The sequence below is a fragment of the Physeter macrocephalus genome, chromosome 17, assembly GCF_002837175.3.
Source record: "Physeter macrocephalus isolate SW-GA chromosome 17, ASM283717v5, whole genome shotgun sequence".
NCBI classification, from domain to species: Eukaryota; Metazoa; Chordata; class Mammalia; order Artiodactyla; family Physeteridae; genus Physeter; species Physeter macrocephalus.
Genome location: NC_041230.1, coordinates 44,062,879 through 44,082,362, shown reverse-complemented (window position 1 = coordinate 44,082,362; position 19,484 = coordinate 44,062,879). Strand labels below are relative to the sequence as shown.

The 19,484-nt window shown below is 46.9% G+C and overlaps 2 protein-coding genes and 1 non-coding gene across 3 annotated transcripts in view; 1 reads left to right on the top strand and 2 right to left on the bottom strand.

The window, feature by feature from the left end:
* Positions 1–2,022, top strand: part of LOC102975993 (chymotrypsinogen B-like) — a 7,573-nt gene extending 5,551 nt beyond the window's left edge. The window contains 1 exon segment of the mRNA XM_024125154.1: positions 1,978–2,022. Within this exon segment, the coding sequence (XP_023980922.1) occupies positions 1,978–2,022 (45 nt within the window).
* Positions 2,023–12,636: 10,614 nt separating this feature from the next.
* On the bottom strand, positions 12,637–15,017 carry LOC102975693 (4-hydroxybenzoate polyprenyltransferase, mitochondrial-like). Its single transcript, XM_055078922.1, is given in 4 exon segments — positions 12,637–13,018; positions 13,020–13,725; positions 14,860–14,885; positions 14,968–15,017. Coding segments are annotated over 4 exon segments (1,164 nt in total).
* A 2,755-nt stretch (positions 15,018–17,772) lies between these two features.
* Positions 17,773–17,876, bottom strand: LOC112065245 (U6 spliceosomal RNA). The gene has a single exon (XR_002891925.1). It is a non-coding gene; the product is annotated as a U6 spliceosomal RNA (small nuclear RNA).
* Between the last annotated feature and the right edge of the window lie 1,608 nt (positions 17,877–19,484).

The following is a 19,484-nucleotide window of genomic DNA, read 5'->3' as shown; positions in this document are numbered from 1 at the left end:
GGCCCAGCCGCTCCGCGGCATGTGGGATCCTCCTGCACCGGGGCACGAACCCGTGTCCCCTGCATCGGCAGGCAGATTCTCAACCACTGCGCCACCAGGGAAACCCCATATCTTGATGTTTCTTTCCCTCTAGAGTTTCTACAGGGCTAGTCTTTGGGAAGGGAGCTGGTAGTCCACACTAACCGGGCATCTGGGAAGGAATGGCATTGGCCTCCCTGCTGCATTTCCCTTTCAGTATTCTTCCTAATTTCTTTCTCTTCCTGGTGGAATTTTAGGTGTTCTGATAGTGGGTCATAATATGTTGAAATTAAGGCTACACATACAATTTAATTACTAAGGACAGGGAAGAAAGCCCCCAGATAGCAGAACCTGATTTGGAGAATGAACATGTGAAAGGGAGAAAAGAAAAATGAGAGAGAAGCGTTGGGCAGAGGAGTGGGGTCACAAAGTAAAGTGTTTAAAATATTATTTAAAGCCCACTGTTTTAAGGAACACCGCAGGTTTGGGGTGGGGGAACCCCTCAAACTTGGAGAGGAAAGTACAAGCATTTTATATCTACATCAAAACCATTTACATGCAAAGGAATGTGGGATGTGATGCGTATAAAAATGCAGTAGCAAACACAAGCCTGGTTAAGTTACTTTTTCACTCACTAGCAAGACCTGTCTTCACCTCTGCCAACCATTTTGCCAACCCTACCCCTGGAGTCTGAAAACCGCAATCCCGGGATAAGATCGCCCCCTCGTGGCCCATGTGAAAACTGCAAGGCTGTGCCTGGCTTCTGACTTCGAAATGTGATGTGAGCCAAATGGGTGATTTTAGATGATCTCATAGCCCTTCTAAAAAAAATTAAAAGAAATAGGTGAATTAATTTTATTTATATATTTTATTTAACTCAGTATATCCAATTATTATCATTTCAACATGTTTTTAAATTATTAATTTTAAATAATTATTTTTAAAATAATTTTAAAAATTTACATTCTTTTTACATTCTGTATATATATTTTGAATGTATATTTTACATTCTTTTTCTCATACTAGGTCTTTGAAGTCCAGTGTGTAATTTGCACTTACAGCACATCTCAATTAGGATGCTAAATTTTCATCAGGAATACTTGATCTGTATTTAAATTTCATAAAATATTGCAGTTGAAAAAGTAGATTTGCATACCCAAGTGGTTTCCAATTAGGCGTTACACTGAAAAGTATAGTTAAAAAATTCCATGGGGCTTCCCTGGTGGCGCAGTGGTTGAGAATCCGCCTGCCGATGCATCATTAATTGGGAGTCTGTCTCAGTTTGCACGCAGACCCTCTGTAGGGCAGGGTGTGCTTAATGGGCCCTGCTGAGGCTGCCCCATACAGTATTCTTTTTTTTTTAACTATTTATTTGTTTATTTTTAATTTTTTAAATTGAAGTATAGTTGATTTACAATGTGTTAATTTCTGCTGTACAGAAGAGTGATTCAGTTATACATATATATATATTCTTTTTCATATTCTTTTCCATTATGGTTTATCACAGGATATTGAATATAGTTCCCTGTGCTATACAGTAGGACCTTGTTGTTTATCCATCCTATATATAATAGTTTGCACCTGCTAACCCTAAACTCTCACTCCATTCCTCTCCTACCCACCTCCCCCTTGGCAACCACCAATCTGTTCTCTATGTCTGTGATTCTGTTTCTGTTTCATAGATAGGTTCATTTGTGCCATATTTTAGATTCCACATGTAAGTGATAGCATATGGTATTTGTCTTTCTCTTTCTGACTTACTTCACTTAGCCCATACAGTGTCCCTGTTCTTCCTTAGGCACAGTTAGGGCATATGGCCAACCTTCTCTGTCCACAGATGACCTAGCTTCCTATTTAACTGAAATGTCTGGACCGATCAGAAGAGGATGGTGATCATTCACTTCTGGAGAGTGTCACATCGTTCACCAGTCGCTTATCAGCCGATATCTGTACCCACAGCTAGCGGACACGGTGATGAGCTGCCCAGACCCCCTCCAGCGCTGACCGACACCCCAGCTGCAGGGAGTGTTGCCCACAGACAGCCCTCAGCTGTCAGTCCTCTCTGGCAATTTCCTCAGCTGCAGAGAATCATCCTGACCAAGGTCATGCTGCCTTTCTGGGCGGCCCACATCCCTGATTGGTCAGCGGGGTTTTAAAGGGCCATCCCTTCCCTTCCCAGGTGTTGATCCTGGAAACACTCCGTGATACGCTTGCTGGGGCTGACCTCCATCGCAGAGTCTGCTCCCCGGAAGCTCGAATTGTGACTCTTGGTACCAGGCGCGGGTGGACTCCAGAAAGCAGGCACTAGGACGGGATTCTGGAGTTGAACCGCTCTCTGCCGGCTGTGGCCGTGAGGACCCCTTCCCCCTTGGTAGGTGCAGCACCCCCCGAGGCACAAGGTAACGATGAAATTGTTAAAACTTCCACCCCTGACAAACTGGGATGGTAGTCTGGTGGCAGAGAATTCACTAGTGGGTTTTCCACATGTCAGGAGTTGGTGAAATACGGGGGGTGGAGGGAGAAACTGTAAGGCTGGTGAAACGGCGTAGCTGTTGCTAAACACAATTCAGCCTTCAGAAAAAGAAAAGGAAAAGCTGAGAGTGATTCATAGCCAGTTAAAAGCTAGGCGTGAAGGCCGGAGAGCCTCCTTGGGAGCACAGAAAGAGCTGCCCAACCTCCGCGCTTCCCTGGTGAGAAAGCTCAGCATAGGGGCCAGGGTGTAGTCGTAGAGCAGCCAGGCTCCAAAGGTTAAACGTTCAAGCTAGGCGAGTCTGCCAGGCCGGGGTCAGGGCCCTGCAGGACCACAGGCTCCTCAGCATAGGCCCCACCTCCACTCCTGGAGGTGTGCTCGGTCTGATAAGAGAGGAAAGAAACTGCGTCCCAGGGAGCTGCAGGACCTCACGAGCAAGGCCAGGTGAGCCCTGGATCAAGCGGGGTCAGAACATAAAATCAGATAAGGGAGAGATTATTGATTTGGGAGCCCTCTCCCAGGACACAGGATTTAACACCCTAGCCGGGTCCCCCAGGGATGGTGCCCACTTGCTGCCTGGATGGCTCCTAGAAGCCAGAAACCAGCCCTGGACCCCACTAAATGAGGGCCAGATGCCAGAATGACCAGGTCAGACGGTGGAAGAAGGGATTTAAGGCTGAGAGAAGCGGGCGTGGTAGGGTGGCCGTGCTGTGTAAAGCAGGACGCCCAGCGGCTGGCGTCCACGGGAAGGCCCGGAAGGCACACCAGAGTAGGAAGGAATGTGCTGGAGGGAGGGCCACCAGCCTGGCTGAGAAGTTCACCCCCGGTGCCCTCTTTAGGCCAGCCTGGGCCGTAGGAGACGCTGCTACAAGAAACTGCCGGGAGGATGCAGTTACCGTGATGGTGGCAGGGCGGGCCGGGCAGCTGGGTCCCGGCCCGCAGAGTGATGGAGTTGGTCAGGAGGGCCTGGAAGCACTGGGGCAGAATAGATGGACCGCTACCGGGGGTCCTGCTCAATCTGCGCGATCGAAAGAAATCAAGGACGGGCGACCAGCAGGCTAAGGGGCCTCCGTAAACAACCTGGCATTCTGCGGCACCTCAGATTCTCTCAGGCCTCCTTTGCCTCAATCCGAGTTAGATGCTTCCTCCTCCGAGGTCTCACAAGCCTTGTATTCCCCTCTGCTAGAAACTAATTCTGCTCCACTGGATTCACCTGTTGACTAGACTCGACTGTGGGCTTTACGAGGCAGGAGCCGTTCCTCTCCTTACGCCGCGAAGCAGCGCTCTTAATCACGAACGAGGTTCCCACGGTGGGTCTTCAGCCCAGCTGCGGCAGCACCACGTGGGGGTGGGCTGACTCTTTACCTAGTCGTGCGACCGGCAACGTGTTTATGTGACGGAGTTGTCTTTGAAGTGGATGTCTGGGCAATCGAGTTTATCAGGCGCTTGCTTTAAAATTAAAAAAACCCAACCAAACAGGGACTTCCCTGGCAGTCCCGTGGTTAAGGCTCCACGCTGCCAACACAGGGGGCTTGAGTTCGATCCCCGGTCAGGGAACTAAGATCCCCCGTGCCTCACAGCGCGGCCAAAAGATTAAAACAAGACAAAACACCTCACTGTCTGGCACTTACGCTACAATCCACCCTGTGATGCTGAGGCCCCAGGGTCGGGGGTAAGGACACTAACAGCCCGGGTAGCAGATAAGTTAGAAGTCAGGGGGAGGGCACACTGTAACCAACGAAGTACACCTCTAAATCCTAAATGCACAAATCCTATAATAACATACAGTCTGCAATGTTGTTCGTAGCTGCTGTCCCAAACTTAAAGCGTCCAGCCATGAAAATAGGTCAGTGATCTCGGGGACTCTGGGAATCTGTTCGAAGATTTGGGTAATATTTCAACATCTGGGCAAGTGAAGTGGTGAGGTTTCTGACAGGGTGGTGTGTCCCTGGGTTGTCATCTCTGGTGCAAGAGGTATAGGCGTCTCCAGCGGCGAACTTGGGCTGGGGCCATGTCGTCCGAGATGGTGTCCTCTCCAGCGATGAGTCCGTCTCAGAGGTGAGGTGCTGTGGAGAGGCGGCCACCCCGGCAGTGGGCGACCCTCCCGTGTGGCTGTCGGTTGGGGTACTTGGTCATGGGCTGGTCGTAGGCTACCCTGATGTGACTCGGAGGTTTCCCTGAGGACTGAGCTGCCTATCTGCAGCTGCTCCTAGTGAACCAAACTGTGAAGGGCTCCCCTGGGTCTTCAGGGGGCACATTCGGCCATGGCATAGGCAGCTGCCCTTTCATCTCCCAAGGAGCTCATCCAAAGCACATGAAGGTCCTGGGCACATTTATACTCCAGGCTAGAGAGGCTCTTAGGAATGCAATTTCCTGGGACCGATCCGTGAGGGCAAAGGAGAAACCATGAGGTCACGGTCCCCATAACCAGAGGGGTTTTATGTACAGTCAATAGCAGGGCCAGCTGGTCGCAACGTTCCATGTATAGGAATCCGGAGGCGAGTGTCATTCAGACACAGCTTCCAGAGGACCAGTTGCCTATAAAGGGATTCCATCCCTTGCCCCAGGCTGGGTGACGTAGTGACCTGAGCCCTTCTCAGTAGGGCTCTCCAACACTCCCTGCTTCTCCACCCGGTGGTGCAATTGCAAGCGGGAGTGGTGTGTTCCAGTATTGGATCTGCATGATGGTTGGCCCGAGGGGTCTACCAGTAACCCCATCACCCCCCGGCCAGTGCAAAGTCATAAGAATAGTCACAGCCACATAGAGCACTGATGCTTGATGAGCTTGGGCAGGCGGGGTGGAGGTTCCGTGGCTGAGCTATTTGTATATTGATGAACGGATGAGTGGTGGTGCTTGGGGAGAAAGCTGTGGGTTGTGGGTTACGGCGTCTAGCATGGGGGTCCAGCCATGACTTGTAGCTTTCTCACCATATTCTCGTCTCCAAGTTTGGCTCAAATCTACCGAGCAGAGAGTTTCTTTCCCTTTTTCAGACACCCAAACCGTGCCAGGGTTTGGTCCTCAGGCAATGAGTTCTACTTCCTGTGAATTAGTAGGAGATCTCATGTCATCTGCCAGCCCTTGCAGCCTCTATAAACGGGGAGAGCGACCGGCATGGAGGTGACCCCTCCATTGTCAGGGCTTTAGAAGAAATGATTTTGCACTAACTTGCTGGGCTTCTGGCCTGGGGGACACGCACTGATGAGGGGTCACATTGGACTACCTGCCCTCGATCAGGTCACCAGCGTGAAGCAAGTGATGAAATGATGGAAAAACCATAGTGGAAGGGGGGAGTGGAGTCAGAGGTCAGAAGAAAAAGGACACTGTCTTGGAGGGTGAAAGCTTGAGGATTGCCAGAGATGACTGAAAGTGGAGCTTCGGGGTGGGGCGTGGATAATAATTGTTATGTGGGGTAAGAAGGCCCAGGGGGTGAGAATCAAGCAAGATGGGGTCCTAGCTTGATGCATCTCAGGGACCACTTGCTTGACAGCAAAGTAAGGAGAGGCTCTTTAAGGAGGCCATTCTGGGAATTCCCTGGCGGTCCGGTGGTTAGGGCTCGGTGCTTCACCGCTGGCCCGGATTCACTCCCTGGTCGGGGAACTAAGATCCGCAAAGCTGTTCGGCATGGCTCTGCATGGCCAAAAGAGGAAGAAAATACGCTGTTCTCGTGCTTGGTGAGGCCAGCAAAGTGGGTGCCCGGGTCAGAGTCAAAAATGTCTAGTGATGCAAAGGGCACAAGACAAATGTAGTCAGGAAAGGCCTGTTTGAGGAGGAGCCCTGGGCGGGGGTCGAGCAGAGGGGTCCCGCGTGTCAGCAGCGATGAGTGTGTCGGCAGGAGGGGGCAGCGGCCGAGGCAGTCAATCTGCCCGAGGGAGTGGTGGGTCTCCCCGGGAACATGTCCCCATCCGCCATGACGGGAACAGAACAGAACTGGTGAGTAGGTTGACGACTACTGAGGATGCTCCCTGGACCCGTTGTATGTCCTCAATGAGTTCTATGGCATTAGGAGTTGAAGCCTTAATCGGGGAGAACCTGAGCATTGAGGTCTCCATTGTCAATGGTGAGGCGCCATCATTAGTGGCTGGCTTAAGTACCAGCCCCATGGGGCTATTGCAGAGGAGACTGTGGGCCTAATGACTCTCAGCTGAAGCATATCTTATTTATTTATGTATGTATTTATTTATTTAAAATTTATTTTTATTTTTGGCTGCGTTGGGTCTTTGTTGCTGCACGCGGGCTTTCTCTAGTTGCGGCGAGAGGGGGCTACTCTTCGTTGAGGTGCGCGGGCTTCTCATTGCGGCGGCTTCTCTTGTTGGGAGCACGGGCTCTAGGCACGCGGGCTTCAGTAGTTGTGGCACGCAGGCTCAGTTGTGGCACATGGGCTTAGTTGCTCTGCGGCACGTGGGATCTTCTCGGACCAGGGATCGAACCCGTGTGGCCTGCATTGGCAGGCGGATTCTTAACCACTGTGGGATGTCCTATGTATTTATTTTAAAATATCTGTTTATTTGGCTGTGTCGGGTCTTAGTTGAGGCATGCAGGATCCTCATTGCAGCGTGCGGGATCTTTAGTTGCAGCATGCTAATTCTTAGTTGCTGCATGTGGGATCTAGTTCCCTGACCAGAGATCAAACCCAGACCCCCTGCATTGGGAGCTCGGAGTCTTAGCCACTGGACCGCCAGGGAAGTCCCTCAAGCATATCTTTAATGATAGGACATGGGCCTTCAGTGCCCTGTTTAAAACAGTATTGGGGAATGTTTACCATCTTGACCCGGAGAAAGAGTCGCTGGTGTCCAGTTGGCGAGTCCTACCAGAAAAGCCAAGAGCTTGGGCTTAGTCCATGGGGCATGGTGTTGTGTCAGTGGATCCATGCCTGCAATAGGAAAAGAAAACCAGGGCGGCACCACCAGAGGTAGCTAGCTGTTTGAGATGAATGGTCCCAATAGTTACATCCGAATGGGTTTTTACACCTTTGATTGATTTATAGGCAAAGACTTCCTTTTAGGGAATTTAGAGGAATTGCCTCGAATGACAGTGACTTGGGCCCCAGAGCCTAATACGGCCAAAAAGGAGTAAATTTTTATTGTCCCAAGGGCACCACCAGAGTGGTGTAAGGGTGATTGTCCTCGGGAGGTGGGGCAAGCCTCAGGGAGCTGCCAGTTTTCTAGGGGAGGGGCTTCGGTGGCTGCCAGTCCTGGAGGTTAGGGAAGCGGGCAGCGAGAGTGTCGGGGACGGGCTCGGGGTCAGAAGGTGTCTGTGCGGCAGGAAGGTGGACAGCAGAGGAAGGCTGTGGCTGGAGAATGCCGGTTTCAAGGGAGACCCTTCCAGGGCAACTGGAGTAGAGGGCCCTGAGTCTGTAACCTGAAACAGTAAAACAGCCTAGCAAACTTGGTTTATTCAAGAACAGCAAAGAATTGCGATTTGGGACATGCAACTATGGCATACCACATGGAAGTCCAGTAAAACAAAGGAGAGGAACCTCTTTCCTAGAGAAGGGGAAGTTGGGAGGGGCTGTTATAAACCAAAGTCCATTGGGGGAAACTGGGAGTTTGAAGTATAGGGGCTTTTCATGCTTGGGTCGTGACAGTCTCTCATTGGCTGAGCTGTTGCCAGGCAAGGGGAAAATCTTCCTCCTACTGGAGATGGTGCTGTCACTTCCTGTGGGAGATGCCAAGTAAGGGTCTCTTCCTGTCGAGGTCTGTATTGATGGCAGAGTGTATGTGGGGGGAGCTCCCTTTTCTGGTCTCTTGGCTCCATTTTAGTGAGGTTTCCCCGAATAAATTTTCTCAAGTCTGGAGTATCTGGGCTTCTGGGTGGGAATCTCCTCCATGTCTAGCAAGCATGTCAGCGCTCTCCAGTGCCTTTTGGATGGTTTCAGCAGCTCCAATAAAATATAGTCCTGCCACCCTGTAACAAGGCGGAGTGCCCCGTAAAAAGAATTCTCTGGGCTCAGGGTCAAATTGGGCCTCTTCAGGGTTGGAAATGAAGGGGTCATTTGGGTCACTATGGCCGTGGAAATAATAAACCCGTTTGTGATATTGTGACTGATAATAAGAAACAAATATTTGCTCTTCATCCCGATTTCTAGCACAGAGCTCCTAAGACTCTTAGAATTTCTGAAGTGATGAGAGTCATAAAGGTGTATTTTTTATGTTAATGAGGTGACTTCTGGAACTCACCTAAGGTTGGGAGCTGGTTGCTGGAGAAGCCAATCATGTGATTAGAGGGATCTGACCTCCAGGGAGGTTGAATCAATCATGCCTATGTAATGACGCACCCATAAAACCCCAAAAGAACAGGGTTTGGAGAGCTTCTGGGCTGGTGAACACATGGAGATTCAGGGGGAGTGGTACACCTGCGGAGAGCATGTATACTCCGTGCCCTTCCCCATACCTTGCCCTGTGCATCTCTTCCATCTGGCTGTTCCTGACTTATATACATTCATTCACTCATTCATTTATTTATTTTTGGCTGCATTGGGTCTTCGTTGCTGCATGTGGGCTTTCTCTAGTTACGGCGAGCGGGGGCTACTGTTCATTGCAGTGTGCACGTTTCTCATTGTGGTGGCTTCTCTCGTTGTGGAGCACGGGCTCTAGGCGCGTGGGCTTCAGTAGTTGTGGTGCACAGGCTCAGTAGTTGTGACGCACGGGCTTGGTTGCTCCGCGGCATGTGGGATCTACCTGGACCAGGGCTTGAACCTGTGTCCCCTGCATTGGCAGATGGATTCTTAACCACTGCACCACCAGGGAAAGCCTGGCAGGCAGATTCTTAACCACTGTGCCACCAGAGAAGTCCCCTGAGTTATAGTCTTTTTAAAAAAAATTTATTTATTAAAGTATAGTTGATTTACAATGATGTGTTTATTTCTACTGTATAGCCTAGTGATTCTGTTATACATATGTATATATATATATATACACACATTCCTATTCATATTCTTTTTCATTATAGTTTATCACAGGATATTGAATATAGTTCCCTGTGCTATGCAGTAGGACCTTGTTTATGTATTCTCTCTCTAATGGTTTGCATCTGCTAATCTCAAACTCCCAGTCCATCCCTCCCCCCACCCCCTTGGCAACCACAAGTCTGTTCTCTGTGTCTGTGATTCTGCTTCTGTTTAGTAGATAAGTTCATTTGTGTCATATTTTATTTTATTTTATTTTATTTTTATTTATTTTATTTTATTTTTCTGCGGTACGTGGGCCTCTCACTGTTGTGGCCTCTCCCGTTGCGGAGCACGGGCTCCGGACACGCAGGCTCAGCGGCCATGGCTCACAGTCCCCGCCGCTCCGCGGCATGTGGGATCTTCCCAGACCGGGGCACAAACTTGCGTCCCCTGCATCGGCAGGCGGACTCTCAACCACTGCGCCACCAGGGAAGCCCCTGTGTCATATTTTAGATTTCATGTATAAGTGATATCATCTGCTATTTGTCTTTCTCTTTCTGACTGACTTCAGAAAGTAATCTCTAGGTCCATCTACATTGCTGCAAATGGCGTTATTTCATTCTTTTTTATGGCTGAGTAATATTCCATTGTATATATGTACCACACTTCTTTATCCATTCATCTGTCAATGGACATTTAGGTTGTTTCCATGTCTTGGCTATTGTAAATAGTGCTGCAATGAACATTGGGGTGCATGTATCTTTTTGAAGTATGGTTTTCTCTGGATATATGCCCAGGAGTGAGATTGCTGGATCATATGGCAACAATAGTTTTAGTTGTTTGAGGAACCTCCATACTGTTCTCCATAGTGGCTGCACCAATTTATATTCCCACCAACAGTGTAGGAGGGTTCCCTTTTCTCTACACCCTCTCCAGCATTTGTTATTTGTAGACTTTTTGATGATGGCCATTCTGACCCACATGAGGTGGTACCTCACTGTAGTGTTTTTTTAAATTAATTAATTTATTTATTTTTGGCTGAGTTGGGTCTTTGTTGCTAGGCTCGGGCTTCCTCTAGTTGCGGCGAGCAGGGGCCACTCCTTGTTGTGGTGGATGGGCTTCTCACTGCCGTGGCCTCTCCCGTTGTGGAGCGTGGGCTCTAGGCATGGGGGCTTCAATAGTTGTGGCTCACGGGCTTAGCTGCTCTGCGGCATGTGCGATCCTCCCAGACCAGGGCCCAAACCCGTGTGCCCTGCATTGGCAGGTGGACTCTCAACTGCTGCGCCACCAGGGAAGCCGCTCATTGTAGTTTTGATTTGCATTTCTCTAATAATTAGTGATGTTGAGCATCTTTTCATGTGCCTGTTGGCTATATGTAAGTCTCCTTTGGAGAAATGTCTATTTAGGTCTTCTGTCCATTTTTTGATTGGGTTGTTTGTTTTTGATATTGAGCTGTATGAACTGTATGAGCTGTTTGTATATTTTGGAAATTAAGCCCTTGTCAATCACATCATTTGTAAATATTTTCTCCCATTCTGTGGGTTGTCTTTTCATTTTGTTTATAGTTTCCTTTGCTGTACAAAAGCTTGTAAGTTTAACTAGGTCCCATTTGTTTATTTTTGCTTTTATTTCTATTGCCTTGAGAGACTCGCCTAAGAAAACGTTGCTACGAATTATGTCAGAAAATGTTTTGCCTATGTTCTTTTCTAGAAGTTTTATAGTATCCAGTCTTACATTTAAGTCTTTAAGCTATTTCGAATTTATTTTTGTGTATGATGTGAGGGAGTGTTCTAACTTCATTGATTTACATGTGGCTGTCCAGCTTTTCCAACACCACTTGCTGAAGAGTCTGTCTTTTCTCCATTATGTATTCTTGTCTCCTTTGTTGCAAATTAATTGACTGTAGGTGTGTGGGTTTATTTCTGGGCTCTCCACTGACTACTACTCTGTTCCACCTGAATTATATTCTTATATAATAAATCCAGTGAGTAAAAATGAGTTTCCGGAGTTCTGAGAGCCACACTAGCAAATTAATTGAACCCAAGGAGGGGGTCGTGGGAACGTCTGATTTATAGCTGGTTGGTCAGAAGCACAGGTAACAACGTGGACCTGTGACTGGAGTGTGAAATGAGTTGCGGTGCTGTCTGGTAGGACTGAACCCTTAAAATGCAGAATCTGAGGCTACCAAACGGGTCCAGCTGCTCTCACTGCTTGAAAATCAATACTCAAGAAGCAAGTGTTAGGAGAAATGGAAAATGTTCCTTTTCCTAATGTTCCTAATCAGAAAGCTAGCATTCTGGGGAGAAGGCAGACTCGTGTCCCAAATCTAACTCTGAAGATTATGCTTGGCCATAGAAGTTTGTTGTTTTGTTTTGTTTTGAACAGGTATAATAGGTAAAAATCTTTATTTACTGATTTAAATTCTCTTAAAATATAAAAAAATAGAATAGTTTCCTGAATTACAGCTTTCGGCAGTAAGTAAAGGTCAACCCAAAGAATAATAAGCCCAAACTTTCTGTAGCAACTTTTATTTTCCCCTAAAAAGGGAGTCCATTTTCATACAGAGACATTCATTTAGATGAGACACACATTAGGTTTTTTTCTAAAGTGCCAAAACTCACATAATTCCTGTAACAGCAGATGAGAATTATAATGAGAAGCATGCATTAACTTAAAAATACTCCAGGTGATGGCAAATCCGGAAGAGTTCCTGGTTTCTGTGACAGGGTTAGAATTCAACTAGTACATACTTGAACCAAAATCCAGGCAAAAATGCTCTAAAACGGGGCTTCCCCGGTGGCACAGTTGTTGAGAGTCTGCCTGCTAATGCAGTGGACATGGGTTCGAGCCCTGGTCTGGGAGGATCCCACATGCCGCGGAGCGGCTGGGCCTGTGAGCCACAACTGCTGAGCCTGCGCGTCTGGAGCCTGTGCTCCACAAGAGAGGCCCGCGCACTGCGATGAAGAGTGGCCCCCGCTTGCCACAACTAGAGAAAGCCCTCACACAGAAACGAAGACCCAACATGGCAAAAATAAATAAATTAATTAATAAACTCCTACCCCCAGCATCTTCTTTAAAAAAAAAAAATTAGCTTGATAATGACATATAAGTCCATTAAAAAAATGTGCTAAAACTTCATCTACTGGTTTGTAATTCATTAACATATTGTAAGACTGTTATTCAGATCCAGTTATGTGGTAATAAGACCTGAGAGTGTTTTGTAAAAGTTTATTTTAAAAATCCCCAGATAAACTTAATTTGCTAATTTTCCATTCTATTATCTATATTTTTCTTTGTTTCATCTGCCTCCTTTTCTTTCCACAAATTCCCAAGGACAATCCCTAAAAAAATTATTAGTCCTACTGTTCTGTTGGAGGTGAATTTATCCCAGCAATCCTCAGGTCTGTGGATATCCAGAGTGTAAACCTGGTGAGCCAGATGGGCTCCTGCTGCAGCAGCCAGAGCAGTGCAGTAGGGCACAGGCTGACCGTTGTTCACTCCCAGCAGGCTCAGCGCCCCCAGCATTGCCACACTGAAGCCACCGAGCCACTGCTTGGTATCTTCACGGAACAGCACTGCCGTGGACTTCACGATCAGAGCATCATCTGTCTTGTCCTGACGAGCATAGATAGTATCGTATATGAGTCCACATAATTCCAGAAAAATAAAGAGGGAGGCAAACAGATGGATCACAGGAGCCCTTGATAGCAGACCATCCACGTGATGCTTCCCAATTAAAAGTCAACCCCAAGGCTAATTGAGGCCAGTATGTAATTCTCTTCATTAGCAGGTGGGTGATGACAAGAAGTAGGGCTGCCGCTCCAAAAGCTATACTGTAGTAATTCAGACACAGAAGAACGCCTAGTGCCAAGTCCAGCTGTCCCCCGAGAAAAACAAAGGATTGAAAAGTTGAAATGTCTCCAGCAGCTATTGGGTGACTTGCTGTTCTTGTAACCTTTTTATCGTAGTCCCGTTCCCACACGTCATTAATAGTACAGCCTGCTCCACGCAGCAGAACAGCTCCAGTGCCAAAGAGGGATAATATGTACCAATCCGGAAAACCACCTGGTTGGGCTGCGAAAGCAGTGCTCTAAGTACATGGCAGATACGGCAGCCAGGTTCCGATGGGCTTGTCCAATCGCATGAGGCACAGGTGGGGCTGCAGACGGTGGGGCGCCGAATTCACGATCCCCGCCTCCGACAGGCTCAGACGACGCCCGCCCGGCCCCACCCCCGCCGAGTGCCGCCGGTCTCCCGTGTGGAGCTCACGGGCAGCGTGCGCCAAGGCCAGGGAGCGGCCGCGTGCGCCCCATAGCCACGCCTGCGTCCTGGCCCGCGAGCCCCACGCCTCTCGCGCCCAGCATCGGCCATGGAAGTTTTTAAAGGGAAAAGGGGAAATGGTCTCAGTTACTCATTGAAATAGGGGATCAGACTTGTCACCATCTCCCACTGCATGCAGGCTTGTCGACCTTTCTTTAGATGCTATCTTGTTCACACCGTTTGTTTGAGAGATTACTGAAGGGGAAGCTAGGTAGGAGATCTGGTCGTCTGTTAATTACTTATTCTTCCTTTCTACTTTTTTGATCTATGGAAAGAACCAACAGGTTAGGCACGGTATTGTGTGATCAAAAGTTAGGAAAGTTGGTGGCGCAGTGGTTAAGAATCTGCCCGCCAATGCGGAGGACACGGGTTCCAGCCCTGGTCCGGGAAGATCCCACATGCCGCAGAGCAACTAAGCCTGCGCACCACAACTACTGACCCCACGTGCCACAACTACTGAGACCGCGTGCCTAGAGTCCATGCTCTGCAACAAGAGAAGCCACCGCAATGAGAAGCCCGTGCACCGCAATGAAGAGTAGCCCCCACTCACCACAACTAGATAAATCCCGCGTGCAGCAATGAAGATGCAACGCAGCCAAAAATAAATAAATAAAATAAATAAATTTATTAAAAAAACAAATTTAGGAAAGGTGTGCTTGGGCTGGAGATGAGTAGAGCATGGGGGTGCCTGGCTTAAGGTTAGTTAGAATATAGTTTAGCTAAAGTGACAAGACAAAAGGGGCCTCCCGCAGAGAGCTCTTTACTGCCAAGAGCTCTTTCCTGCCAAAAACTGCTTACATCTCCAGGTAGATGGCCTCAGAATTGAGTTGTTCGTTGTGGGGGAAATCTCACATATACAATGAAAGTTGGGTTCAAACTCAGGGACCCCCAGGGGCCTGCAGCCAGAGACCCTGGGACCTGGATCCACCCACCAGCAATCCAGCGCTAGCCCCAGGACCCCCTGGGCCTCAGCCCCACCCACCAGTGGGCCGACACCAGCTCTGGGAACCCTGGACCCTGCAGCCAGAGATCCCAGGACCTGACTCTGTATGCTGGTGGGCTGGTACTGGCCCCAGGACTTGGTTTCACCCACCGGTGGGTGGGCACCAGCCCCAGGATCACTGCAGCTCTGCAGCTGGCCTTGTCAGGACCCAGCTAACACACCAGCCCCAGGGCTCCTTGGGCCCCAGCTGTGCCCACCAGCAAGCCAACACCAGCTCTGAGACACCTTGCACCCCTCAGCCAGCCACTCCAGTTTCCAGCCCCACTCACCAGTGGGCCACGTCTAGCTTTGGGACATCCCGGAACCTGCAGCCAGCCATGTCGGGAACTGACCCTAACCACCAGCAGGCTGACAATGGACCTGGGAGCCCCAGCCCCACAGCTACTCACCCTAGAGCCCCATTCTGCCCACCAGTGGGCCAGCAGTAGCCCTGGGACCCCCCCCTCCCCCAGGCTTCCACCGCCAGCTGCCTGTGACCCAGCCCCGGGAACCATGGCTGGCAGCCTCCGCACAAGGAGGGCCTGGCAACCAACTGGACCAGGGGCCAGCCACGCCTACCAGCCCACCCACATAGTCAACCCACCACAGCAGAAGGACCCACGCAGCCCTCATGGATGTAGGGGCACCCCTAGAGCACATAACTCTGGTGACCAGAGGGGAGTGTGCTGCTGGGAGGCTTAGGACATCTCCTACAAAAGGCCACATCTCCAAGGTCAGGAAATAATACCAATGTACCAGATACACAGAAATAAAAACAGCAAAATTAGGCAAAATGATGTGACAAGAGGAACATGTTCCAAACAAAGGAATAGGATAAAACCCCAGAAGAACTAAAAAAAAAAGCCCACGCACCGCAATGAAGAGTAGCCCCCACTTGCTGCAACTAGAGAAAGCCTGCATGCAGCAACGAAGACCCAATGCAGCCAAAAAAAAAAAAAAAAAAAAGTTCAAGGTAAGGATCATAAAGATGATCAAAAAACTCGAGAGATGAATGGATGAAAACAGTGAAAAGTTTAACAAAGAGTTAAACAAAGAGCCTTTATATTTATAAAGAAGAACCAAACAGAGCTAAAGAATACAATAACTGAAATAAAAAATACACTAGAAGGAATCAAAAGTAGATTAGATGACAGAGGAACAGATCAGTGAGCTGGAAGACAGTAATGGAAATCACTGAAGCTGAACAGAAAAAAGGAAAAATAAAAAGAAATGAGGACAGTTTAAGAGAATTTGGGACAACATCAAGCATACTAAAATTCACATGATAGAGATCCCAGAAGGAGAAGACAGAGAGAAAGGGACCAAGAATGTGTTTGAAGATAGAGTAACTGAAAACTTCCCTAACCTGGGAAAGGATACAGACATTCAGGTCCAAGAAGCACAGAGAGTCCCAAATAGAATCAACCCAAAGAGAATCATATCAAGACACACTGTAATTAAAATGGCAAAAATTAATAACAGAGAATCTTAAAAGCAGCAAGGGAAGAGCAACAAGTTATGTACAAGGGAACTCCCAGAAAGCTATCAGCTGACTTTCCAGCTGATTGGAGGCAGGAAAAAGGTGAAGTACTGGCTGCTCTGTACAGGCATATCTGAGTTACATGCTTCTTCAGGGGTGCATGTTCAGAAAATGGTGGTGTTAGCATGATCCAAGGGTGGAGATTTTGGCTCTGACATCGAAAATCATCCATTGGACACTTGTGCAGGCCCAGCAGGAGGGTCCATGATGCCAGTCAGTTTGAACTTGGCAAGACTAACTCCATGTTCCTGAAAAACAAACTAAGTAACCGTTACTATAGTGACCCTTGTGTCACAGGTGTTATCTGTTGGGGGTGGTTAAAGGAGTCTTACCGTAAGCTATGTGTCTAAGCTATGTGAAGCTTGGAGGGTATACAATTTGCAGGAACAATTAAGACAAGCTTGATTGGTGAGGGCAGGTTATGGGATGTTACTAAGCAAGTTAGAGTTTAAGGGATCGAACTCTTGACTGCCCTCGGTTTCAGCCTCACTGTGGTAGACATTTTCATATGAAATGCTGGTGGACTGGATCCTTAATAACTAAATGGTATTCGAGTAATGTGCCAGTATCTTTTGACTTTTAAGATTGTTTTGTTATAAAGGATTCATGTTTGAAGACCAAGGGGTGGACTGTGTGAAAGGAAAAGCAAAATGGAGTTGCCATTGCTAAGAGAGCCTGGAGGCCATTAAGGAAATGTGACTTATACATATCTCAGCCTGGATGGAATCTGACCTTTTGACCACTTACTGTCCTAATGGAGCCATGCAGAACATCTGCCAGAAACTCAAGATACTTATCAGGCCTTTACCCTAAAATAACTCATGATAGCCTATCTACTTATTGGACCCGACCCTAAAATAACTTGTGATTCCTTAAGGACAAATGTTTTCCAACTTGTGTCAGAGTTGATCACAAATCTTGCCAGGCAACTTTTAACTTTGTGGCTTTTCGCCTCTGTAAGCCGTGACTCTTCCTGGAAACGCTCTTTTGGTTTTACTTGAATCTGTGTCTCCTGAATTGCAAGTCTTATGACGCCCAGTAAACTCGTTTCTTATTTGCGGCCTCCTGCACTATTTCTTGGTTGACAACTGTGAAACTTGGTTGCTTTGGAGATTGATTTATAATAAGAAATAAATATTTGATCCTCATCTCCATTTCTGGCACAGAGCTCCTAAGACTTTTTTGTTGTTCTTGTTGTTTTTCAAAAAATAGAAGTGTAGTTGATTTAGTGATACAATATCATGTTAGTTTCAGTTGTACAGCACAGTGATTTTATATATATATATATATATATATATATATATATATATATATTTCTTCAGATTCTCTTCCCTTATAGGTTATTACAAAATATTGAGTATAGCTCCCTGTGCTATACAGTAGGTCCTTGTTGGTTATTTTATTTTATTTTAATTATTTTTTTGCAGTTCTATAACTTAATCTGTTAGTGCTCATCCACATTAACTGTAGATTTTTCAAAGTGGTGACAGGAACATAGGTAACCAACATATAGAGCTTGTTTCGTGAATCTTCATCTTCATTACATTTTCTGAACAAAAATATGGACCACTTCACGAATTTGTGGGTCTTCCTTGTGCAGGGGCCATGCTAATCTTTTTATCATTCCAATTTTAGTATATGTGTTGCTAAAGCGAGCACTCTGCTTTATATATAGTAGTGTGTATATGTTAATCACAACCTCCTAATTTATCCCTCCACCCCACCTCCCTTTCCCCTTTGGTAACCATAAGATTGTTTTCCATGTCTGTGAGTCTCTGTTTTGGAAATAAGTTCATTTTTATTTTTTTAGATTCCACGTATAAGTGATATCATATATATATATATATTTTAACATCTTTATTGGAGTATAATTGCTTTAAAATGGTGTGTTTCTGCTTTATAACGAAGTGAATCAGCTATACAGATATACATATATCCCCATATCTCCTCCCTCTTGCGTCTCCCTCCCTCACTCTCTATCCCACCCCTCTAGGTGGTCACAAAGCACCAAGCTGATCTCCCTGTGCTATGTGACTGCTTCCCACTAGCTATCTGTTTTACATTTGGTAGTATATATAAGTCCATGCCACTCTCTCACTTTGTCCCAGCTTACCCTTACCCCTCCCCGGTCTTCAAGTCTGTTCTCTCTGTCTGTGTCTTTATTCCTGTCCTGCCCCTAGGTTCTTGATAACCTTTTTTTTTTTTTCAGATTCCATATATATGTGTTAGCATATGGTATTTGTTTTTCTCTTTCTGACTGACTTCACTCTGTATGACAGACTCTAGGTCCATCCACCTCACTACAGATAACTCACTTTCATTTCTTTTTATGGCTGAGTAATATTCCATTGTATATATGTGCCACATCTTCTTTATCCATTCATCTGTGGGTGGACACTTAGGTTGCTTCCATGTCCTGGCTATTGTTAATAGAGCTGCAGTGAACATTGTGGTACATGACTCTTTTTGAATTATGGTTTTCTCGGGGTATATGCCCAGTGTTGGGATTGCTGGGTTGTATGGTAGTTCTGTCTTTAGTTTTTTGAGGAACCTCCATACTGTTCTCCATAGTGGCTGTATCAATTTACATTCCCACCAGCAGTGCAAGAGGGTTCCCTTTTCTCCACACCCTCTCCAGCATTTATTGTTTGTAGATTTTTTGATGATGGCCATTCTGACTGGTGTGAGATGATATCTCATTGCAGTTTTGATTTGCATTTCTCTAATGATTAGTGATGTTGAATATACTTTCACATGTTTGTTGGCAGTCTGTATATCTTCTTTGGAGAAATGTCTATTTAGGTCTTTTGCCCATTTTTGGATTGGGTTGTTTGTTTTTTTGATATTGAGCTGCATGAGTTGCTTGTATATTTCGGAGATTAATCCTTTATCAGTTGCTTCGTTTGCAAATATTTTCTCCCATTCTGAGGTTTTCGTCTTGTTATTGGTTTCCTTTGCCGTGAAAAAGCTTTGAAGTTTCATTAGGTCCCATTTGTTTATTTTTGTTTTTATTTCCATTTCTCTAAGAGGTGGGTCAAAAAGGATCTTGCTGTGATTTATGTCACAGAGTGTTCTGCCTCTGTTTTCCTCTAAGAGTTTTATAGTGTCTGGCCTTACATTTAGGTCTTTAATCCATTTTGAGTTTATTTTTGAGTATGGTGTTAGGGAGTGTTCTAATTTCATTCTTTTACATGTAGCTGTCCAGTTTTCCCAGCACCACTTATTGAAGAGGCTGTCTTTTCTCCATTGTATATCCTTGCCTCCTTT